The sequence below is a fragment of the Chelonoidis abingdonii genome, chromosome 2 (genome assembly GCF_003597395.2).
Source record: "Chelonoidis abingdonii isolate Lonesome George chromosome 2, CheloAbing_2.0, whole genome shotgun sequence".
Taxonomy (NCBI): Eukaryota; Metazoa; Chordata; order Testudines; family Testudinidae; genus Chelonoidis; species Chelonoidis abingdonii.
The window spans coordinates 249,011,797-249,037,662 of record NC_133770.1 but is presented as its reverse complement, the minus strand read 5'-3'; the positions used below and the strand labels follow the sequence as shown (position 1 = coordinate 249,037,662).

Genomic DNA, 25,866 nt, shown 5'->3' with positions numbered 1-25,866 from the left:
CGGGAGTAGAGATAGCTACCTTTAATTAGAACACCTGCAGCCAATCCTGCAGGCTAATCAGGCACCTGGCTTTTAAAAGGGTCACTCCAGTCAGGCAGGGAGGAACCAGAGGAGGGAAGGAGCATATGTGAGGATGCGGGGCGGCTAGAGGAAAGCTCCAGCAAAAAGCGAGAGCCGAAGCTTGTCTAGGGACTCTAGAGTGTTGATCGACGGTGGATTTCTTGAACTGATGTATGTACTGACTGGAAGGTGATTAGCTTATAATCCTAGTTGATGGGATAACGTACAGAGGGCTCACACATCCACCTAACGTAGACAACTTATTGTTGAGATTAAAGGAACATGAGTACCTGTGGTGAGAGATGCAACATTAAGGAGCTCAAAGTAGTGATTTGGAAGTCCAGAGTGACCTCTATTGTGTAGGGGAAGCTACTCTATAGCCATAACCGGAGACGTGCTAGAGCTCCCTGTGTTGCACTTCCTGCAAACGTTTGTTACACAGGATATGGCAGGTAACTACGTGAGATAGCCTGCCACCTAGTATCCACAGAAGTGGCACCGCTAACCCTTTGGGCTTGGAGTCCGTCAGTAGCATCCGTTTAGAAAGGCTTGGGGGGCCTGGAGAGTGTCACCCCCGAACAGCCTTTCCCACCTTGAGAACGCCTGCAACGTATTTGGCGAATAACGAACCATGTGTCAGGAGGTTCGACTCAGACAGTGCTGTGGTGTTCCCACCAGACGACAGAGAGGGAAGATCATGAAAGTTCTTCAAATGGTAGAAAAAATCGCATGAAAATTCAATAGGCACGAAGTACAAAGGGCCCCACTCCTACCCACAAATACAGACGTTTGAGAGGAGACCTTACACTGCTTATGTCACAACTCTATTATACACAGGTGAGTTGCATTGATTTACGAGTGTCAAGATCGTGCCGGATCACTTGTGATGGTTGGGTCTGAAGTGGATCGCACAGCTACAATGGCTAAGGAACTTAATAAAAAAGACACAAAATCCCAGTCAAAAAACGAATGTTTGGGAGGCTCAGGGTTGGACAGAAGGCTCAGACTTAAAAAAGATAGATACGGAATTCTTGCAGGTAACCTGTATAGGTTTATTTTTTCTTTTTTTTCACCACATATGTGGATGTATGACATTAGTGTGCATATGGTGCAACATTTTGCTACATAAGACCACAGAGCCAGCGCACAACACAGCTAGAACAGAACAGTAGGACTACCCGAATGTCCAGGCAGGCTAGCCCATCACTAGATTGCAGTCGCAGGCTGCCAGCAATGTAACCTGAGACTCGCCTGCTGTTTGTATGACCAGTGTATCTTTCTGCTCACTTCATTTAACGATCCGTTGAGGCTAATGTTTAGCTATGGGGAACTGGTAAACCATGGTAAAGACCCTCTATACAGAGTCGTCTGATAACCAGTGGCCCATGATGTGGACTCGGCTTCATACGCGGCCAGCACTGTGGGCTCTGCAAGATAATGACGGTGATTCGGGCGGGAACTCTCTTACATTGTAGGAATAACTTGTAGAGGGGCATACCTTTCTGCTATTGGAGGAGCCAGCACACTACGGAATACGAGCCTGGCCTAGGGTCGAGCCGAGTGGTTTCAATGGCCATCCTTGCCCAAATTCCTGGTACACATGTGGTTCCGAGGCCCGGAAGACCATACCCATTGATTCTTCTGCGGAACTTGAAGAAGCGAATCACTCTCATGGCCTTGTCAAAGATAGACCATTGGTTGAATTTAAACAACAAAAGTAGGATTGAGCACCAATCTAGGCAGGCTTTGGGACAAGTTTAGGCCATAGACATTACTGACACCTTAGGGCTTGTGTTCAATTAAAACTTCTATCGGGCAGCGCACCAGCTGCACCAGTGTCAACACTTCAAGTGTAGGGGAACCATCAACCTATGAACCGGGAGGAAGTGTCTCCTGTTAGCCCGGTATTTTCCCCTACCCCAAGGAGGCAGCGTAAAACTAAAGGCGCGCGGGGCCATAGAAGGAAATTCTTTCTGTGACACCACCCCACAGCAACCCCATGCAAGCCAGACTACCCCCAGCTGAAAGCAGAAGATCCTGGCCAGATCTGGCCCAGAACCTAGGTTAACAACTGCCAGTTGCGAGCAGGGCCGCAGACCCGGCGCCGAGCGTCTGTGCTATAGCTTAAAGGGGTCGTCGGACATCCATGTTGGCTAAGGTTAGGCTATAAGTAAGGTACCAGGAGAACAACACCCCGATTTAAGGTGCTTCTCCTACTTGGCTTGACCTCATAACATCTATGCACGAAACGTTCTGCGGTTGCAAACAGGAAAGAGTCCCGGTGACAGAGGATGTTTGTCCCCGATAGATACTTGTGCTTACTGAGAAAGTTTGGATGCGTACATCGACAGGTACATTCATCGTGAGTTACCAGGCAAACTGCCACACAGATCTTCGCAAATTGGGCCGTGAGTCAAGAACGATTCCGCTCCACCTTTTTATGTGCATGAGATGATCACTGTGGATTTGTTAGAAAGAGCATATATTGTCAGGTTATGACAGTCCATAGGAGGATTGACCCGGGACCTACCCCAAGGATAAGCCCCTTCGAGTCTACATAGCATACTATCATCCCTTACCCACCACTGGAAGTGGGACAGCCAAACCCCCTGGAGTAGGTGTATGGAAATGGGTCGGGCCGCTTTAAACCAGTGAAAGACCCAGAAGGAATAGGATCTGCCCACCTTATGTGCTAAATGTGGGGGAAACCCCTGATGTCATTTAGTGAGGACTAAACCCCCGTAAACCGACCATGAGTTAGTTGTGGAGATTATTATGTTAGTAAGCACACTTCAAATAGGGTAAAGTTAATTTATGCATGTGTGCTGGGAGTGGACACATAGCAGATCACGTTTCCCGTTGCACCAGAAACGATAGAGCGCGTATGCACACTGCAACTACATGGGATTGGCAAAGTCCCCAGCTCCCTCTCATTATACCTTAGCGGGTGGGTCTCCGCATTGCTCCACATAAGTACTTACGACCAGAGACCTGCCAGTTTATGTACTGGGCATTAAAGGATGCTTTCATGGAAAGAATAACATGCAGACTGGAGATTGACGAGCACTTTCTTAGTCTGGACATTCGGTGCGTATCCTTTCCTACATACTGAGACAAGGTGCAATCCACCCTGCATATTAATCGCGTACTAAGCTGGTAAAAAAGTTGTAAAACCAGCTGATTACAAAGATCCAATACGCGTAGCTAATAGTTGACAGGCTGACGGCCTCTTTTGCATGTTGGTGCCATGAGTTCATTGATTACCTGATTACCATCCGATGGAATACTGGAGGGCATAGAAGCGCTTCACGCAGTGCCCCCCACACTCTGATAGGCGCGGTAGACAGTAGCTGTACTGCTATAACTAGAGCAGAAGTACGCGTAAGTCTTCCTAACCTCTCTCATACTCCCCTTTGTAAGTCATTGGAGTCCACCAGGGAGCTTCCAGGGTCTTGATAAATTACCCCCCAGATGTGGACAATACCAAGAGGCGGGGAGGGTTAACAAATCCAAGACAATACGGAGACTGTGGCAGTTCTCCCACCTGCGAGATGGAGCCCTGTTGTGGCCAGTGTGTGAATTTCACAATATGTGGTTCGAGGACGAATGTGCCGAACCGCCCAAGTGTTTGCAGGGGTATGCCCCTAGATTCTCTTCTCAGGAAATGCGGCTCTTTTGTTTGTATTCCATGTGTCCCCCAAAGGCAGGCCCCGAAAAGACCAACAAAAAAGAAACCTGGAGGACCCATGGTCAAAAGTCGCTCACCCGAACAATGTAATCACTCCCAGCTGGCGAAGGGCCTTTGGGAACCCTGGTCTGATCCTCGGACCCAGGCCATGAGTATACAGAATCTGCTGAGCTTGTGCTAGTTTAGGAAGTATCAAACGACACCCTTTGGTTCTCACCCAGCCCCAAGTCGTTAATAGTGCAGAAGGACGTGGCGACCCAAGCAGAGTGGCGCCCACAACCAACCATCTCCCAACGTCTGGGATTGAATCCTCCCCAGAAAGTCCTGTTACTCCTTTTAGCCCTCCCCTGGGGCCAAGTCCAAATTATATTAAAGGTTCAATTATTTTTTCCTTCTGCGGCGGGGCGCGAGACTACCCCCATTTTCATTATGGCGTCCCATTTATCGTCTATTTAGACAGTTTGTTTACAGTCGGTGGGCACACTTCCAATTTTTTGTTTTTTCTCATTAAACACAGGTTGGTTGTAGGATTAGATTAAGAACACAAATATTAACTACAAAATAGTTTAATATTTTAACAAGTGGCGTAGAGAAGACCAAAAGATGTATTTCAAGCAAGGGAGGAGACGTAAATGGGATACTCCAGAAAGGGTGAGGGAGGGGTTTACCAAGGGAAGAATTAAAGAGGACAAAAATTAGGGGACTTATTAATGCCTTAAAAGAACTTAAACTTTCATTAGATATTTCAAGGCGGAATAGGGGTTATTTCACCAGCAAATGCTCTCAGCCGCCAAATATGCTTTTAGTAATTAATGACCAAGAAGCGAACAATTATTTAAACTTTTGTTGAAAGATTGCCCAAGGAAGCCTGTTTCTCCCAAAGAGAAGATCGTCAAATCGCAAACTAAATTAAACTTTCCCTTTTATTATCTCTACATCCTTTGTGTATGACGGTATTTTTTAGTTGGGAGAGTGTTGGCACTCTCAGGCGATAGAGGAAACAATATTAAGCTTGCCATGTGGCAATGGGAGGAAAGGAGGTGGTTAGGGGGTGGTGCTTTAACTTTTGGGGCCTTTGTCTTTATTCATTTCTTATTTCTAGCCTATTGCCTTTGCCAACCTCCCCTTTGGGAAGTTTCACCAGCGGAAGCAAGGGCACACAGCCAGGGAACTTTCATTCCTGTTTTTTTTGCCAAGATATAGGAATTTTGGCCGCTCCCCAGACAAGCCCCCTTTCCTGCTGCTCCGTTAAATGGCAAGCGAACTTGCGAGATACGCCGTGGATTCCCCACCTCTTCAGAGGATGTCCGACAGCTGGGTGATTTAGGAGGGCTATTAGCTCTGCTTTTAAGCTAAACCATTACCTCTCTGCTGCAAATAAAAAATGTGAGGCGAAGGGTGTTTCCTTCCTCATATATCTATTGCCCATGATTAGAGCCAACTCACAACCCCTATGAGACACCTCAATTCAATTAAGGCTTCTCTGCCTGAAGTGAAGCAGAGATTTAACCCTCAAATTGCGAAAACCCAAGCTGCGATGACCCATAGCTAATGGTTTAGAAGAGGCAGGCCATATCATTGGAGAGAGATGACGTGCATCGAGTTTGCCCTTGAGCTGTTCTGTGAGGAAACCTCTTCAGGGTGTTGTGTATCGACCACTTGTCCGTCCCCCAATCATTTTAAGCCGTCTAGAGGCACCTAGACCAGACACACGCAAAAAAACAGGCAGTGGTTTTATACACAGGAGGAGCTGACTCAGACTGTGGGTTCCACAAGAAGGGAAGATCACTGAGGTGAACAAATCCGCCAATAAGTGCAGGACCCACCAAGGTGGAGGAGGAACTTTGTCACACTAAAAAATATCTTACAGTCTAAAAAGGTTTTCAGAGATTTTTCAAAACTGTCCAGATAAATAATATCCAGTCAGTGAGATACCCACAGGTTACACTATTTAATGTACTGGGAGCATCTTAATGGTATTTCTATGCAAAGGTCAAAGTAATGAAGTCTGGTGATCTTTTAGAGACAATAGTAGTATTTTTAAGCTAAGCAGTTGAAAGACTGTATATACACCTTCATTTTTAGCAACCCTGATTATATTTAGCACTGAAATATAATCCTGCAAGCAAAAAATACCTTACTTCTAGAGCAAATAAACACCAGAGGGCAGCACAGTAAAACATTTCCTGTAGCAGCAACAGCTAATCCTTAAGAAACATAAACTGTTAAAAATAGTTTGAGATTGTTGAGTGGCCACTGACTGTTCCATAGCTAAGCTCGGCAGACTAACTTGATCTCTTTCTTTGAGAAGATAACTGATTTTTTAGCCAAAGGAAATTCAGTAAATCTAATCTACCTGGATTTCAGTAAGGCATTTGATACAGTTCCACATGGGAAATTATTACTTAAGTTGGAGAAGATGGGGATTAATATGAGAATTGAAAGGTGGATAAGGAACTGGTTAAAGGGGAGACTACAGTGGGTCAGACTGAAAGGTGAACTGTCAGGCAGGAGGGAGGTTGCTAGTGGAGTTCCTCAGGGACTGGTCTTGGGACCGATCGTATTTAACATTTTTATTACTGACCTTGCACAAAAAGTGGAAATGTGCTAATAAAATTAGTGGATAACACAAAGCAGGGAGGTATTGCTAGTACGGAGGAGGACCAGAATATCATACAAGATGATCTGCATGAGTAATAGAAATGGGTTGAACTTTAATAGTGCAAAGTGAAAGGTCATGCACTTAGAGTTGGGGTGGGCAAACTTTTTGGCCTGAGGGCCACATCTGGATGGGGAAATTGCATCCAGGGCCATGAATGTAAGGCTGGATCAGGGGGTTGGGGTGTGGGTGCGGGGTATGGGAGGGGATGTTGTGTGCAAGAAGCAGCTCAGGGCAAGGGGTTGGGGCAGAGGAGGGTGCGGGGTGTATGGGGGGGTTCAGGGCAGGGGGTCAGGGTACAGGAGGGGTGTGGAGTGCAGGAGGGGAGTCAGGAAAGGGGTACGGGAGGGGTGCGGAGTACAGGAGGAGGCTCAGGGCAGGAGTTTGGGGGCTCAGGGCAGGGGGTGAGGTGCAGGAGAGGTACAGCAGGGGGGTTCTGGGCAGGGGGTTGTGGTGCAGGAGGGGCTCAGGGAAGGGGGGCAGGGGTTTGGGGGCTCAGGGCAAGGGGTTGAGGTGCAGGAGGGGGTGTGGAGTGCAGGATGGGGCTCAGGGCAGGGGTGCAGGGAGGGGTGCAGAGTACGGGAGGTGGCTCAGGCAGGGGGCTGGGGTGCAGGAGGGGTGTGGGGTGTGGCAGGGGGTTGAGGTGCAGGAGGGGTGCAGCAGGGGACTCAGGGTAGGGGGTTGGGGTGCAGGATGCCGGAGGGCTTTGCAGTGCGGACTCTGGCCCAGCGCAGCTTACCTGGAGCAGTTCTGGGGTGGCAGAGGCATGCAGTGGGACCAGGGCAGGATCTTTCCCTGTCCTGGCCCCACGCCGCTCCCAGAAGAGCCCGGCACCATGTCCCTGCGGCCCGTAGGAGAGGGGGGCCAGAGGGCTCCATGCACTGCCCTCTCCTGTGGGTAGCTCCTCCGAAGCTCCCATTGACTGTGGTTCCCGTGTTCCCCCGCAGATCCCATTGGCTGGGAATGGCGAACTGCAGCCACTGGGAGCTGCAAGTGGCCGCATGTGCGGACACTTAAGTAAACAAAGTGTCTCGCGGCCCGCCAGGAGCTTACCTTGTACAAGCCGCAAATCTAGTTTGGTAACCCCTAGACTAGATGATTGCAAAGATCCCTTTTGACCTTAAAGTCTATGAGTTTATAACATAGTAGTTTGAGTTAAGACTATTGTTTTAACTAGCAAGCTAGTTAAGTTTCTGTACTGTGCTTATCACCATACTTATCCCATTCTCTTAAGGACTCTAAATTACCATAACATGTAAGGCAATGTACATCATACATCATCGTACAGCATACAGCTGAATGAAAAAAGTAGTTTAAATGGCATTTTAGATAGGAGGAGCAGCCCTCTAGTGGTTTATCAGTATCACTAAAAGCATATAGAATTTAATCTATATATGTACAGCTGGGTATATTTTAATGGCAATATTGTTTATATGTAAATATCTCCTTTGATTCATTCGGTCTAATCCCTCTTTTTTTAAAAATGTCTTTGTTACGCTCAATTCCCGCTTATTCCATAACTTTTGAGTGCTGTACCAATATCGTCAAAGTCTGTAATCTTCCTGTGGTCCTCTTGGTCCCATGCCTCAGACTCCTTTATCACTCTCCTTAACTCAGCTATTAACATTGCTAGCAAGGCCAACAATTTTAGAATATATATAAATAAACCCACCATTAAAATATTTATATATATATAAATATATATAATATAAAGAAATATGTTAAAATGTTTTTAAGCCCTTTTCATTGCTGTGATCTCAACCCCCAATGTTTTAAAAACTGAAATTGATAACTGGCCACATCATAATGTAGCACTGAACTTTTGGCTGTGCTGGTTTCTGTCCTGTAGGGTTTCATAATCATTTTATTCTTCATAAGCACCTTGAACAAGTAACCAGTGTCTCCAGTAGTCACCTTTTCCTTTTCATTGATGGTGAAAGTTTTACGTCTGTACTTTGTCTCTTTCACAGTGGAATGACTCCAGTTTCTGTCCTTGGCTGCCTTCTCTTCTCAATTTATCTTCTGCCCAGTAGGATTTCTCATTTCTAGCTTCAACTTTGCTCCTAACTCTTAAACAGCTGACATTCAAACAAATATCTCCCTTGACTCACTCTCTCTGATCCCACTTTTTTAAAAAATCTCTTTGTTGCTCTCAGTTCTCTTCCTGTGGTCACTTTGTTCCATGCCTCAGACTCTGTTATCACTCTCCTTAACTCAGATATTACCTTTGCTAGCAAGGCCAGCAATTTTAGAATATAATTGTAGAATAGGAAAAGGCACCTTTCCTGCCATATATACCCATAGATATTACTTAATCAAGTCCATTTTCTTGGGGACCAAGCAGGATTATTCCCTGGGGCTGTATGAAAAATCATATTTAATTTCCATGAAAAAATGTCAAATAAAATGAACATTTTTCGTTTCATTCAAAAAATTATTGAAATTTTTTATTTTTAAATGAAAAAGTCCAAATGCAATTAAATGAAGAAGTTGTTTGTTTTCTTCTCTTTTCTCCCCATTTTTTCCAGTGCATAAAAAATGGGGGAATGCTGCAAAGGGGGGCAAGGCAACATTTTTTTCTCACATTTTCTTTTTTTGTTTGTTTTTTTCCTCACCCAGTGGAGGAAAAGGAGGGAAAGCTAGAATTAAAAACTAGAGAAAGTTGAGGGAAAGAATTTTTCCAGGTTTTAATTCCCACTTTCTTTCCGTTTTCTTTTTTTGTCTCTTTTTTCCCAGTAAGGTGAAAAAGGAAGAAAGTGGAAAAACTGAAAACAAAATAAACTTCATCAAAAAATTCCCAAATAAAAAAAATTTGAAACTTTTGATTCAATTAAAAACCCATCTTTCATCAAAAGTTTCCAGCAAAAATTTTGAGCCAGTTTTATTGTTCCTTTCAGTATATTATCTTGTGTTTTTAAAGTGCCAGGTAATGAGTATTTCACCACTTTCCTTTTGAGACTGTTTCACAGCCTAATACCCCTCACTGTCAGTAGAGCCCTGCAAATCAGTGGATATCCACACACCATGTTTGTAGGTCACAGATGTGGGTACAAATTTTGTATCTGTGCAGGGCTCTAACTACCAGATAATTATTTTCTGACATTCAGCTTAATTTTTTCCTGTCTCAGTTTCATTCCATTACTCTTCATTATATCCATGTATCACAGTAACTCCTCACCATCCTTTGTATTCACAGCTTTTAAATATTTGTACTTTATGTCTCCACTTTTTGTCTCATGACCAAGCTACAGATATTAAACTCCATCTTAAAGTCAGGCCTTCTAGAGCCACAATAATTTCTATTGCTCTTCTTTGAACTTCATCCACTTTATCAACTTGACCCACCTTATATCTTTTCTGACTTCTCTCTCAATACCCTGTTCCTCCCAAAACAAATAGGTTGCAATTGGACAGAATAAATATGAATCCCTTAGTAAGAGATCCTGGGTATTTATTCCCCTTTATGGACCTGATTTTCCTGCACCACTGAAATCAATGGGACTTTTGTCATTGATTTCAACAGGAGCAGTATCAAGCCCTATGCAAATCATCTCCTTATTACCTTGATCACCTTGATCAATGGGACTTTCAGGCCTCATATAGATTGCACTGATCACAATATGTCTTCCATTCTTCTTGAATCCTGGCCTTCCTTCTCCATGTGCAGCCATGTCTTTTCATGATAAAATCTTCCCATCTTTTTGAAGGTCGGACGACTGGTCATTTCAGTTGCCATGGGTACTACTTGGTAACAGCTGCAGTCCATCAATTGTCAGTGAGCCTCACTATGTGCCCGGCCCATCGGATTTTACTCTGCCTGCTCTCAAGGATGACGTCCTGCACTCCACTCTGCTGTCCGATCACTTCATTGGGGGCTTGGTCGCTACAGGTGGCAAATCAGAGACAGCGGCCGAAAATATTCAACGAGACAATCTTGAAAGCAAACATTTCCAAGGAAGACTGGAGTCTTATAGGAGATAATTGTGATGAGGATTATAAAAACCTCACTGATAAATTGAGGCAATCCATTAAACTAGCTGAGAAAGAAAGACTGAAAAGAGCAAAGGGAAGAATCTAGGAGGAAACGCGGAACTTCTTAGAGAAGTGGAGGAATATGAAGCAGAATGATGGTGACAAATTTGAGTACTTCTTCCTCTGCAAGTTGATAAGAAGAAGACTAAAGGAGGACTTCAAGAAGTACCAAAATGAAAGGCTCTTAAAGATGGCTGAAGATCGGAGAAGCCTCAAAAAATACAAAAAGGAATTGATGCTGTACAGGTCAACAATAATGGCTCTGAAGAACAGGGACGGAAAACCAGTAATTGACAGAACAGAGATGGAAGCGGTTTGCAAAGATTCTACACTGAACTGTTCACATCTCAGATAAATGTCCCAGTACCAACACTTCAACAGACCAATGAGCATTTACTCCCAGTCCTTGTCAGCAAAGTCTGACATGCAGTTCACCAAATGAAGGAAGGAAAAGCTCCAGGTAAAGATGGACTGACAATCAAAATGATAAGAGCTGGAGGCCAAGACCTCTGGGAAACCCTTGCTCAGAGGTTTGGCTGGTACTTGGAAGTGAAGAAGATATCATCTAGCTGGAAGGAGTCCAACACCATTCTGTTGTACAAGAAGAGCAATCGTGCAGATCTAAAGAACTATCATCCCATATGCCTGCTCTCACATATCTACAAGCTGTTCACCTTACTACTATTTTTATCATTTTGAGATTATGTCTCCCTACTGTTTAAAATCCTTCCTTTTATGAAAAAAATTTGTCTCATCAGCTTTACTGATGTTGAAAATTTGAAAGTCTACTTTTCTGCCCCTACCTTTCCACCACCAACAAAAGCCATCTTTATCAAAGGCTCAATCTTGCTATCTCATAGGAGATCCAAAAGAAATAACAGTTCCTGAGATCAATGATGACCACCAATGGGTGTGGCTCCATGTGCAGAGAGAACAAGGAGTACTTGTGGCATTTTAGAGACTAACACATTTATTTGAGCATAAGCTTTCGTGGGCTAAAACCCACTTTATCAGTTGCATGCAGTGAAAAATACAGTAGGAAGATGTATATACACAGAGAACATGAAAAAATGGGTGTTGCCATACCAACTGTAATGAGAGTAATCAGTTAAGATGGGCTATTATCAACAGAAGAAAAAAAAACTTTTTTAGTGATAATCAAGACGGGCCAGTTTCCAACAGTTGACAAGAAGGTAGTAATCGCCCATCCTGATTATCACTACAAAAGTTTTTTTTCTTTGGTTGAGAGTTCTGCACTGGCATAATAGTGTAGTTTTGCAGAGCTGTAGTGTAGTAGCTAATTGAGATTGCAGCTAACGAGTGCACTGCTGCTGCGGAAATATGAGATGGGATCAATTCTCAGTCCTTCACTGAGCTACATCCAGCTCTTGTTCTTGATTGTTATGTTTTCACTCTGACAGAGAAATGTCATTCACCATTTTCTAATCGTTCTAGCTCATTGTCATGTTTCCTTGTCTTGAACTCTGTTAGCCAGGTTATAAATTAACCCTGCATATCTTATTTTGAAATTATGATGGCATAATGTAATCCATTAAAAAACCCACTGTTTTGAATAGCAAAGAAAAACTTCACAATACATGAATGGCATTAGACTGAACCGTATCTCAAGGGCTCCCGCAATGAACAAAATAATTTGATTTATAGGCTCTTGTGTAGCAGAAGTTGTTGATTCAGGTAGTTGGTGGGGGGAGAGAACCCATCTCATTTCTTCTCATGTGTTATTCTTGACAGTTTCTGTTCAGCTCAAAAGTCATTTTGGATTCAGTTTTATTATTCTTGAGCCCAGGGCAGTCCAATAAAAGTAATAACATTTCACATAGAGAAAATTAACTCTAATGATAATCCCTTTGTAGGAAGTGTTTTCTGCTATTCAATTTAGATTTAGCTTGCTTGTTTGACATTATTAGAGCTGGGCCGAATTTTTCAGACAAAACCTTTTTTGACTGAAAAATGCACGTTTAGGTTGACTGGAACATTTTACGACTTCATGTCAAATTCACTGAATGGTTTATGTCAAAAATTAAACAAAATATATATTTCAAAAACGGTAAAACATTTTGTTTTGACATTTTTAAAATAAAATATTTTGACTTTTTGATTCAAAATGACTTTCATTTAAAATTTTACTTCAGTTTTGTTTTAAAAAACTTTAAAAGTAATTTAAAACTTCAAGCAAATTGAAATGTTTCATTTTAAATCAAACAAAATGTTTCATTCAAGCAGAAACAAAATATTTTTTACTTTTTCAGTTTGCTGAAAAAATATAATTTTGGGTTGACCTGAAACAATTGTTGTTATTCATTTTCAGTTCAGCCTTAAAAAAACCAAAAAACGGCTATGCACACAGCTCTAGTTGTTTAACAGATGGTCACATGTAGGCAGCAGACACTGAGAACTGGGAAGAGAGGAGGCACCATGTAAATCATTTTTTTTCTTGCTAACTTTGTAGATTGTTTAGTTGTGTTTGAAAATGCACTTACTAAAATCATCATTAACAGTTATAGATGGAGAATGGGCTGCTTTGCTACCTGGCAATTGACATTTGAGGTTATTTTCCCCAAAATACAAGTACTGAGATTATGCTACTTTCATCTATGTGAAGATTGTTGATATTTGATCATTTCTGATAATATTTCACAGGTTTTTTTCTATGTTACTTTTAGGAGCTTACTGAAGATGTATTTTTGTTAGTCTTCCTGTTCTTGGAACAGTTTTTTATAGAATCATACAAATGTAGGTCTGGAAGGGACCTCGAGAGGTCATCTAGTCCAGCCCCCTGCATTGTAGCAGGACCAAGTAAACTCAGACCATCCCTGACAGTTATTTGTTCAATCTGTTCTTAAAAACCTCCTATGATTGGGGATTCCATAACCTACCTTGGAAGCCTAGTCCAGATTTCAACTACTTGTATGGTTAGAAAGTTTTACCTAATGTCTAATCTAAATTTCCCTTGCTGCAGATTAGGCTCATTACTTCTTGTCCTACCTTCAGTGAACATGGAGAACAATTGATCAGTCCTCTGTATAATAGCACTTAACATATTTGAAGACTGTTATTAGGTCCTCCCTCAGTCTTTTCTCAAAATTAAACATGCACCCCATTTTTTAACCTTTCCTCCTGGTTCAGGTTTTCTAAAAGCTGAGCATGTTTAGTCGTTAGTTTTGTAAACTATATTTGAAGATCTCTTTTGCCAGACCTGTAATTGTCAATCTATTTTCAAAGTCCATAACAATTTCTAAAGACATTTTTCTCTTTGCAGAAAGAGGTGCTTTCACCACAGATGCCAGCATTCTCCAAGGATTAATCTCTTCATCCTTAAGTTACACCAGCTCCTGTTAATATCATGGGACCTGACGGTGGTTTCCTAAGCAGTGGACAACTTCATGTGATTGTGTGGGGAAGTTTGGCAGCTGTGACAACACTCTTATTCCTTACTTTCCTTATCTTTCTGTGCTCCAGCTGTGACAGGTAAGACTCAGTGTGTCAGGAGGCAATAAAGATGAGAAGCAGGAAATGTGACAGAGGGAGTCCTGTTGCATTTTTCATTAAGGTATAAATAAAGGAAAATCCTACTGTCATCGTAATATGTTCTCTTCAGTTCTAGGGTAAATATTTTGATGCCTTGAGTATAGCATGGATTGAAGTCATTTAATTTACAACCAAGTAGCAAGAATGGCTGAAATTACAAAAATATCCTAAAAATGGGTCACAAACCAAAGTAGTTTATTAGCCAGTTTTCTTCACATGAAATTGTAAGCCCAATAGCAAGGATTTTTAATGAATCTGTGAATTCGGGGGTCAGACCCTATGACTAGGGAATTGCTAATATAGTACCTATTTTTAAGAAAAGGAAAAACGTGACTCAGGAAACTACGTGCCTGTTAGTTTGACCTCAATTGTATGCAGGGTCTTGGAACAAATTTTGAGAGAGAAAATAGTTAAGGACATAGAGGTAAAGAGTAATTGAGATAAAAAACAACACGGTTTTACAAAAGGTAGATCATGCAAGATCAACCTGATCTCTTTCTTTGAGAATATAACTGATGTTTTGTACAAAGGAAATACAGTGGAACTAATCTACCTGGATTTCAGCAAGGCATTTGATACAGTTCTACATGGGAGATTATATTTAAATTGGAGAAGATGGGGATTAATATGAGAATTGAAAGGTGGATAAGGAGCTAGTTAAAGGGGAGACTACAATGGCTCGGACTGAAAGATGAACTCTCAGGCTGGAGGGCGTTTACTAGTAGAGTTCCTCAGGGATTGGGTCTTGGGACAAATCTAATTCAACATTTTCAGTAATGACCTTTGCGCAAAAAGTGGAAATGTGCTAATAAAATTTGTGGATGACATAAATTTGGGAAGTATTGCCAATATGAGCAAGGACAGGAATATCATACAAGAAGATCTGGATGACCTTGTAAACTGGAAAGAGTCCTGTGGCACCTTATAGACTAACAGACGTTTTGGAGCATGAGCTTTCGTGGGTGAATACCCACTTTGTCAGATGCATATAGTATTTCCACTACATGCATCCGATGAAATGGGTATTTGCCCATGTAAGCTCACGCTCCAATATGTCTGTTAGTCTATAAGGTGCCACAGGACTCTTTGCTGCTTTTACAGATCCAGACTAACACGGCTACCCCTCTGATACTTGTAAACTGGAGTAATTTAATAGTGCAAAGTCATGTATTTAAGGACTAACAACAAGAACTTTTGCTGTAAGCTGGGGACGCTTGGGGCTTGATCCTGCTTTGAGCAGGGGACTAGATGATCTCCTGAGGTCCCTTCCAACCCCGATATTCTATGTTTCTATGATGCATCAGTTGGAAGCAACAGAGGAGAAAGATCTAGGTGTACTGGTTGTTCAGAGGATGACTGTGAGCCACTAATGTGATGCAGATGTGAAAAAGACTAATGCAATCCTACACACATCAGGTGAAGTATTTCCACTAGAGACAGGGAAGTGTTAGTACCATTATACAAGGCACTGGTGAGACCTCATCTGGAATATCATGTGTAATTCTAGTCTCCTGTGTTTAAGAAAGAATAATTCAAACTGAAACAGGTGCAGAGAAGGGCTACTAAGGTGATCAGAGGAATGGAAAACCTACCTTATGAGAGGAGATTAAAGGAGCTTGGCTTATTTAGCCTAACCTAATGCAGGCTGAGGGGAGATATGATTGCTGTCTATAAATACATAAGAGGGAAAATACCAGAGAGGGAAAGGGATTATATAAATTAAGTGCCAGTGTGGACACAAGAACAAATAGATATAAACTGGCCATCAGCAAGTTCAGGCTTGAAATTTGATGAAGGCTTCTAACTAAGGCTGATGATTAATCACAGTTAACTCATGCGATTAACTCAAAAAAAGGAATCACGATTTAAAAAATTAATTGTGATTAATCGCAATTTTGATCGCACTGTTAAACAATAGAATACCAATTGAAATTTATTAAATATATTTCTATATTTTCATATATATAGTATTCTATGTTGTAATTGAAATCAAAGTATATATTATTTTTTATTCTAAATATTTCCACTGTAAAAATTATAAACAAAAGAAATAGCATTTTTCAGTTCACCTCATACAAGTACTGTAGCACAATCTCTTTGTCGTGAAAGTGCAACTTACAAATGTAGATTTTTTTTGTTACATAAGTGCACTGAAAAACAAAACCATGTAAAACTTCAGAGCCTACAAGTTCACTCAGTCCTACTTCTTGTTCAGCCAATCGCTAAGACAAACAAGTTTGTTTACATTTACGAGAGATAATGCTACCCTCTTCTTACTTACAATGTCACCAGAAAGTGAGAACAGGTATTTGCATGGCACTTTTGTAGCTGACATTACGAGGTATTTATGTGCCAGATATGCTAAACATTCGTTTGCCCCTTCATGCTTTGGCCGCCATTCCAGAGGACATGCTTCCATGCTGATGATGCTCGTTAAAAAAAAATGTGTTAATTAAATTTGTGATTGAACTCCTGGGGGGAGATTGTATAATTCATGTTATAACAGTCTCAGATGATGACTCGGCACATATTGTTCTTTTTAAGAACACTTTCACTGCAGATTTGACAAAACACAAAGAAGGTACCAATGTGAGATTTCTAAAGGTAGCTACAGTACTCGACCCAAGGTTTAAGAATCTGAAGTGCCTTCCAAAATCAGAGAGGCATGAGGTGTAGAGCTCTTAGAAGACCAGGGAGCCCAGGGCGGAAGAGAGAGTGAGTGGTATTCTGCTCTCGGTGTTCAGTGCTCGGATCACTAACCTGCCCACGTTTTCAGGCAGAGCAGAGATAAGCAGGAGATGAATGTTCCCCAACACTGTTATCTGGTGGGTTGAACTGGGCAGAAGCATATGGGAGACAGAAGAAGCAGTAAGCGAAGTATTACATTGATATACCTACAAGTTTCACCTTTCTCTCATCCCTCTTTGGAGCTCCCCCTGAAGTTAAGAACAAAGATCAAAACTTCAGATTTCACTAGCAAGCATGGTACTAAGCAAAGCTTTGATTTGCCACTCTACCCTTAAGATTTCCTTTGTTATTAGAGAGCCTCATTCCACCAAGATCAGCAGCTTCTCTGAATATAAAAAATTTGGTTTTCAAAGTAGAATTTCAAGCCCTTTCCAAAACATGTAAAATCAGCCGCACTGATGAAGTGATGGTGACTTTCATTGGCTTTAATGGATCATGCAGCTAAGTGAGGTGCAGTGTAGTGCTTTAAAATTTTACTCTTTAAAATCCAGAGGGCTTCTCTGAAAAAATTCTAACAATGGTGGGTTAAGTTTTGAGCAGAAAAACTTTTATCTAAATTTTGTTTTATTTACACTAGTGTAAATCCAGAGTCATTCCATAAATGTCAATGGATTTCATCTGGATTTTACATCATTTTAAATGAGAGCAGAAACACGTCCATAATATTTACAGCTGAAAATAGAGCAATGGTTGCCTGAGCTGTGCAACCTGCATCTGACCCAGAATGGATGTCTAATAAGTAGATTGAGGTTGATCTCTTTATATGAACAATAAAGAGTAAAAAAATTTTTACAAAAATTATACATTAAAATTATGAAAATCATAAAAATTACAAAAATCATGCATCATTTTTCCTTTACCGCTGTAAAGAATGTGGAAATGCTCAACAAAGAATATCGATGTGTACCCCAAAATGTGGCTTATGTTGTGGTCTATGGGAATGTCAGGAGAAGCAGACAGTTTCAGCACACTCCTTTCAGACCAATGATTGCAAGTCGTTAAGGCTAAATAGGTTATTTTCTTAGGTGACCTGCCTGAACTCCTGGAAGAAACCAGTCTGAGGCAAAAGGAAGACTTCACATCTGGGTTCTGTAAAAAGGCTACTTAGCAATATGGTAATTGGGGGCCAGAATCCCAGAAATGCATATGAAGGGTGGGGTACAGCAGCATAATTATAACTAACAAATTACAACATTTCCATAGACACCTTACTTGATCTCCTTTGTACAAGATTTGGTGCAGCTATAGGACCTTGGTTGTAACAGTGATTTCTACGGTCCCAGTTCACGTCAGTAATGTCACAGAGCCTAACTTCCCTGAAAGGGAAAAACAGACTGAGGCACTCTCTGGAAGACAAGTTGGGACCAGGTTGGGCCCAAGAGCTCCTTGGCTTTCTAAAAAGCATGTGTAAAGTGGTTCTGCTCTTAAAAGGGATACCCATCTAATCTCATTCTTTACTACAAGATCTCATGAGTATTCCCACATTTGTCACAACTGCTTCTGTACAGATATGAGTTAAAAATCCTCTTGTTCTTAATCAAAGTTCTGATTAATGAATATTGTTCTATATTGTATCTAATAATGCTTGAGTCCCTGAGACAATGCCAGAAACAGGAAGCAGCAGAAAGCTTTTATGAGAATCAATCTGTTGGATATTTCTAACAAGTTATGCGAATTCATTGTTTGAAGTTATCTAGTGATGTTCTTCAGTAATTCAGCATGTTGCTAGTCTGCATGCAGTATCATTTATTACAAGTTACTTTGTGTGGCGGGTTGTTTACAAATTATATACAATTTCTTCATAGCATACTTTTTGAAAATTGTTGATGAAATATTTGATGACTCAAAAAAGTGTAAAATCTGCCATGCTTAAAATGCTTTGTCAAAAAAGCTTTGAGGGAACGAAGTATTTGTAAACATGAATCACATTCTGCATGGTATGAACGTTGGTATGGATTTAATTGATATAATTACTTGTTTCACAGTTAAGTAGAATTTAGAGACATAGGGCAGATTTCTGTTGTGGAAAATGCCATGTGTCTCCGAGTATTTGGAGTAGGCGATATCATTAGTCTCTCACCCCACCTTCCTTGTGCTTCCCCTCCCCACTGCAGTCTTTACTCCTCTTTTCCTCCAGATTAGAAGTTTCTATCTGTCAGCCTCATAGCTGTGTTTCAGATTAAGTGATCTTTTTCAGAAAGGGATGTTGGGGACATAATTAATCCCTTCTAAGAATCTGTAGATGATAAAGCATATCTGAAACACATTCATTGTATAATGAAGTACGTGCCACATGGTGCTACAAATTACACTGTAAGTGTTTTGCATCTTAGAGTGCCCACTCTTTATCCACTTGTAGGTTTTTTTTTAAGGAATCATAAACTATACTGTTAGTAGGACTTATGTGGCCCATAGGACCTTTAGAAAGCCTCTTTTAATTCGACAGACTGTAGTGTTCCTTAAAAGGTGTTGCCCTGGCTATTTAAGGAGACAGCTTCATAGATTACAGAATCTGTCACAGAAAATACTTATGTGAGAATTTCAGAAAGGGACAAAAAGAAGGGTTAAATTGATATTTTAAAAGAGTTAAAAGAGAACTGGATAATTTCATGGTGGTTAAGTCCATAAATGGCTATTAGCCAGGATGGGTAAGGAATAGTGTCCCTAGCCTCTGTTTGTCAGAGGATGGAGATGGATGGCAGGAGAGTGATCACTTGAGCATTGCCTGTTAGGTTCACTCCCTCTGGGGCACCTGGCATTGGCCACTGTCGGTAGACAGATACTGGGCTAGATGGACCTTTGGTCTGGCCCAGTATGGCCGTTCTTATGTTCTTATATTTTAATGTGGTAGTTCACAAACTTCTCCATTCTGTGAATGGATGTTAGAACAGGAAAACGTATTGCTGAGACTGTCTGAAGCTGTTTGCTGCCTTTCTCTAGATAGTGGCAACTCCCAGGTTAATAATCTGTTTTAGTCTGAAGAATAAAAGTGCAGCAATATGGTCAATAGTGACCATCAGCACACACATTTTACTAGGGGTCTACTGGATGTTCTCAGCATAATGTTACATTTTTTAATTTTTTTAATTTATTTTAATTTTTTTTAATTTAAGGGAAAAGAGACCAAAACATCAGAATGGGGACCATGAAAATCTGATGAATGTGGTAAATATTATTTATTTATTACAGTTTGTGTCTTTTTAGTGGTTTGTAATGAGCCCTATGCCCAAGCCTGGGCATGCAAAATAAAATATTGCAGGTGAGAAAACAGAAATAGACCTATGGGTTTAGGGGAGTTAATGGGAGAATTTGTTTGAGGTGGGTAGAGTTGATTCCACTTAATAGCAATCCTGATATTAGCAACTTCCATTTAATGGCAGCATATTTCTGGGAACTAATCCCATCCTATTAACATCAGCATTGATGAGATTCGGATATTAGCAATGGCATGCCACTTATTAGCAACTTTTGTTGGAAGAAAAGCACCACCTGCAGTCCCAGAAGGAAGCAGCGGGACATGCCGAGCACCTCCTGCAGGCAGGTTTGTGAGGCTACAGCCAGGGTAAGGAAGTGCTGGGTTGTGTCTTCTCCGGCTGCAGCCCCACAAACCTCGTTGCAGCTGGTGCTCGACATATCCCAGTACTTCCTTCTGAGGCCTGCAGCCCAGCAGACCTGCCTGCACAAGGGAACCATACAGGAAGTAAGGGCTGGGAAGGGATGCTGTGGGCAGAGGCAGTAGTGGAGTGGGGAACTGCAGCCCAGCAAATCTGCCTGCACATGGGGACCACACAGGAGGCAGAGCAGTAGCAGGGAAAGGGGCTGCAGCCTGGATGCCACAGCAACATGGTACCATTCTCTGGGTTGCACCTTGCTGAGGGACTGCATGCAGGGAGAGAAGCACTGGGATGTGAGGCCCAGCCCCCAGAGAGTTCAGTGGAAGGCTTGGGTGAACAAGGATCAGGCAGCATTTGTGATATCAGGCAGTGTCCTGAGGCTTTAGCATGTCCAGCATAGTAAAGGGCAAGGTGACGTCTCAACATTTAATACTTACCTTTGAATTTTTATTGTATGGATTTAAGTCAGATTTTATTCAGTTTATGCAGTAATGACATAAATAACAATGCTGTTTTCACGCTGAACATAAATTGGTCAGAAAACAGGTGTGTGTAGTGGTCGCCATTAAAAAGTCAACATTTACTCAAAATTATCACACAGGGATATCAAAGAAACTGCAGTCATTTTGTATTCTAATATTGTGGTAGATAAGATACCTCTGTGTGGTAATTAGGTAAATGTTGACTTTTCACTGTGCGAGTTTCTGATTTCATTTACACAGACTAGCTCCAGTGAGTGTGGTGGACCTTACTCCTGATTTGCACATGATAGCTTAGAGTACAGTTGTAGCCTGTATATGGCAAAGTACAAAAGTATAACTTGTGGGAATTGTCCATCTGAGTGTGCAAAATAAGTGTAATTTACACAGTGGCCACACAGTAGCAAAAGTAGCTAAGAAGAATGGCAGCTTGGTAGGCTATTTTCTCTACACTTTTCTGTTAGTAGCTTTTCCTGCTACTCTAACCCTATGATTTCCACTTTTTCCTCACTCGATCTGTAAATTACACTTGCTTTGCACACCTGTTAACATCTGTTTTTTGACCAATTTATTCTACAGAACATTACCAGTGAGTTTGGACACGAGATTTCCATGGGAGTTATATCTGCTTTACTCTTGGCTGAACTTCACAGTATAATTAGATGCAGTTAGTGATTTAATATAACATATGCAAGAATACTTTAATATATAGGGCCTGATTCTAACTTACACCGGTTTTAGACCTGATACAGAGCAGTGTGAGATCAGAATCAAATCCACAGTATGTGTATGCAGTAGCAGTGTGTGTATCTGTATAAACACATATGTGTCCAGTTTCAAATTAACTGCACTACATTCACAGTATTATTTTGCAATATAGTTTATCTCTTGCTCTACTTAAATGCTAGGTAACCCTTCAGATTTTGTTTTTCAGCCTTCAGATAAGGAGATGTTCAGCCATTCCATCACAAGTCTGGCTATAGATCCTCTTGTCAGCAGTGACCAGAATGGGAGACTGAGTAATGGGGATGGTAAGTACTGCAGTACTTTGAAAAGAAAAGGGAAAGAAATACCATACCCTTTAATTAGTTTGTTTTGTATAGCATCCTTTAGATCTGCTTCACTTTGTGCAGTCTCTTGGGCCCATCCTGCAAATATCCATGTGCTTAACTTTATGCATGTGAGTAATGCCATTGACTTTAATAGAACTAGTCACATGAGTAAAGCTAAGCACATGTGTAAACATTTGCAAAATCAACACCTTCAGGTGTAAACTCTTGAGAGCAGGAATTATCCTTTCTTTTAAGATTTCAGCAGCACAAAGGCACATTTTGGACTGGATGGGAAATGAAATTATAACTAATAACAATGTACAAAGCTGTCCTGTTACCAGAGTCATTTGAACACACTATATATACGGTCAGTAGTTTGGAAAAAAACAAAACAACTTTCTTGTTCACTTGAGCATATTTTTATATTTTAGAAAACTGAAACATGAATAAGCTCTTTCTTAATTCCTCTTGCTTTGCTGAACACTCAGAATGATTCACACTCCTGTAACACCAGAAAATACTGTACTCAGCTGAAACTAAAAATAAACATGCTCTCAGTACAGAGCTCCCAGGAGCCAACTGTTTTTTTCCTCTCTGGGATAGATACTGACACCCTGGGCTGCATTCCCTAGTTTACAGCTAAATCCCTAATCTCACTGTGAGGCTGTAAACTAATCCGTTAAACCTTTAGCCCTCAAAAAACAATTAACAAAAGGAATTTTGAAACCTAATCTTTCTTAGGGCTGATATCATTCCCTCATACTGGTTGGTGTTTCACATTTAGGTGTATTTACCTCACAGAGTGACTCAATACAGTGAGGGGGCACAGCAAAGCCAGAAGGGGAATATTTACAAAAGCTTCCATTGGAAAGTGCATGCAACTGACAGAACCAGTTACTAAAAGGAATACTGTCTAATTCAGTTTTTTAAACGATCACAAACTTCACAGTTGGTGTAAATTGCCCTTTAAATAGCATGGACAGGTTTGTTAATTTGTAATGTCTTTCATGGCTCTGTCTGCTGCTCTGCTGGTGTTTGTGTGGATCTTTTCAGCAAGGGAGCATGGTCAGGCCTGAGAGCAGTACTGCTAATGTACTCAGGTTTGTCCCTCTTTCCTCCTCCTGCTTCCACTCTGTGTGCACACTTGCAACCTAGCCAGCCTCTTCACTTTCAATGGCCTTGGCAACAGCAGCATAGAGATGAGCTTTCAAAGTTCCAAACTACCCCACCCCATTCTCCAGACCTTGCCTGGTTCCTGGTGCTGCCTAGGAGCTGCATCCTGGGAGTGAAAAACACCTTACCACATTCCCATTGGCCTCTGGGTTGAAGGAGAAGATGGTTCTGCTCCTGCCCTTTACCCAATTCCTGTTGTTCCCTGGCTTTGTTCAGGGATTCCAGGAGGGAAAGGAGTCTTCCTGACACCATCATTCCCAGCCTGAAACTCAGAAGCATACTCAGTTATGTTGCCCTGTTACAGGTAAACATCCTCTTGTTGGGCTGGGGCAAAAGTGTATGCCCAGAGCAGGGTGTGAAAGCGGTCATCATCCTTGTGCACGGCAAAGTAGAGCTGACAACCAGCAAGATCAGTGACACTGATTACACACAAAGTGCAGTCAAATCCACACATTAGACTGGAAAAGTAGAGGAAAACACCACTTTTTCTCTCCTTTTTTTAAGCTTTTGTCAGTGTGAAGTGTTGCTAGGAGCTAGTAAGTAAAATAACCTCATAGAGAAATTATTTTCAGGTAGATGTCCCTTATAAAAGCATCTGATAAAATCTTGAAAATGTTTTTATGGATTTGTGTATACTGTATATCTGACTGCCAGCAAACTTCAGTGCATACCTACATGTGCACAACCAGATAACAAGATCTGTAAATTCCATTCCAGGAGTATTATCTCTGAAAATAACCAGTTATTGTCATGTTCTCAGATGTGGGTTACATGTTCTGCTTAATAGAACAGATTGCCCTTTTTTTCTTTTCTTTTCCCCCCCAAATCTAAAATGGACTACCTTATTTGTGGCTGAGTTACTAGTAATCCTTCATCTGTAGGACTAAAGTTTGTCAGTTCATATTATGCATTACAGTATTAAGAAAAGTACTTCAGTAAAGAACTCGTGGAGTAATGAATGTGCCCTGCAACCCAGCTGACTTCAGTAGGGTTGTACGAGGTGTGGGTCAGGTCAGAATTAGGCCATTCTGTTAAAGTGAGGGCCTTTCTATTTGTCTCAGAGAAATGAGCGAGCAGAAATCAAAGATCCAGCAGGACTATTCAAAAGCTGAGTCCAGGATCCTCACCAACATCCTCACTCTTAACCCCAGCAGTCTCTAATATGCAAAAATGGATAGCAGCCATTTTTGAGAACATTACATATCTTGCACCTACTCGCCTGTTCCCTGGGCTCACTATTACCACTGCTGCTGTGTAAAGTGTTTTGAGAGTCATTGCTTAAATAATGTACTGTGAAACCAAACAATCTTATCTGGTAAGTACAGCAATGTCTTTTTATTTAAAACCTGAGAATACTGTGAATGTCAGAGAATTCCAAGTTATCTTTTCTCACTGTAAATAAAAAATAGTAATGCAGAAATAAAGTAGGTTGTATGCTTATTTAATCTAACCTTCCTGTAGTCAAGAAGAGTTGGTAAATTATTCTGTTTTATTTTTTTGTAGTTCTCTCAGAAGACAGCACAACTGCCTGTATCCAGCCTTATGAAGAAGTACAAACGTCTGTTTCTGATCTGTTAGACCATCAGGACGCTCTGGGAAAGTCAATAAAATGTCACCAGAGCCGGGAGCTTCCCAGAATTCCTCCTAATGATGCCATGGAAACCATCCTCTCCCCAAGAAATATTGAAAATGATCAGGGTCTTGGAATGGAAGGGCCTTATGAGGTCTTGAAAGATAGCGCCTCCCAAGAAAACATCGTTGAAGACTGTTTGTATGAAACTGTAAAGGAAATTAAGGATGTAGGAGTAGCAGCCAACACTGAGAGAAGCTGTGGCAGCAAACCAAAGTCTACACTGACAGTTGCCGAAGGTCTGGACCAGATTCCTGAGTGCAGGACTGAATCGGCAGAATATGCCTCCGTTGACCGAAATAAAAAAAGTCGGCAAAGTACTAATTCAGAGAGTCCTCTTGGCAACACTCCAGACATGGAAGATGAGGCTCCACCTCCTGTACCTCTGAAATTTCTTGATGAAAATGAGAATGTTCAGGAAAAGAGAGCAGAGGAGGAAGAAGTGACTGAGGGGGCCGGTGAACCTGATAAGGTAAACCCTATACTGACAATTGTATAATGACAGAAAAAAGACCCTAGGTATGTAGATGGTGGTCATAGAGCTGAAAGTTTAAAAATCATCTTTTATTTTAAAAAACATATTTAAATTAAGGTCATGCATGGCTGTGAAATAGTAGAGGTCTGAAGGAAGGGGTAGGGATAGCTCAGTGGTTTGAGCATTGGCTTGCTAAACCCAGGGTTGTGAGTTCAATCCTTGAGGGGGCCATTTGGATTTGGGCATTGGTCCTGCTTTGAGCAAGGGGTTGGACTAGATGATCTTCTGAGGTCCCTTCCAACCCTAATAATCTATGATTATTGTCTCATACACTCCAGTCTCTCTGGTGAGGACAGTTATCCTGACCTCCAGACTGGATTCATGCAGTGTGCTTTAAAATATTCAGAAATTGTAGGTAGTACAAACTGCTTCTGCCTGCTTCCTCAGTGGTGTTAGATGTATGGAAGCTCTCACACTAGTTCTCTAAAGGTTGCACTGGCATCCTATTCATTTCTGTGACTTGGGGTCTTTTTCCTTTAGTTTTTGCTAATAGCTTACGCAAATAATACCTAGATGTACAAAACGGAGAGCAGAGCTTCTTGGTAGAGGCCATTCTTACTTTGGAATGCACTTCCCATATTGGTTTAACAACAGTCCAACAAAAGTTTACAGGCAGGTATGATGAGGCCCAGTCCTGAAGTTCTTAC

At 41.4% G+C, this 25,866-nt stretch overlaps 1 protein-coding gene across 2 annotated transcripts in view; it reads left to right on the top strand.

Annotated features, from left to right (window-relative positions):
• Positions 1-25,866, top strand: part of PAG1 (phosphoprotein membrane anchor with glycosphingolipid microdomains 1) — a 178,618-nt gene that overhangs the window by 136,442 nt on the left and 16,310 nt on the right. For both annotated transcript variants that reach the window (XM_075063084.1, XM_075063085.1), the window contains 4 exons: positions 13,726-13,928; positions 19,850-19,901; positions 21,764-21,860; positions 24,558-25,156. In XM_075063084.1, the coding sequence (XP_074919185.1) occupies positions 13,804-13,928; positions 19,850-19,901; positions 21,764-21,860; positions 24,558-25,156 (873 nt within the window). In that variant the 5' untranslated portion in view covers positions 13,726-13,803. The remainder of the gene's footprint in view (positions 1-13,725; positions 13,929-19,849; positions 19,902-21,763; positions 21,861-24,557; positions 25,157-25,866) is intronic.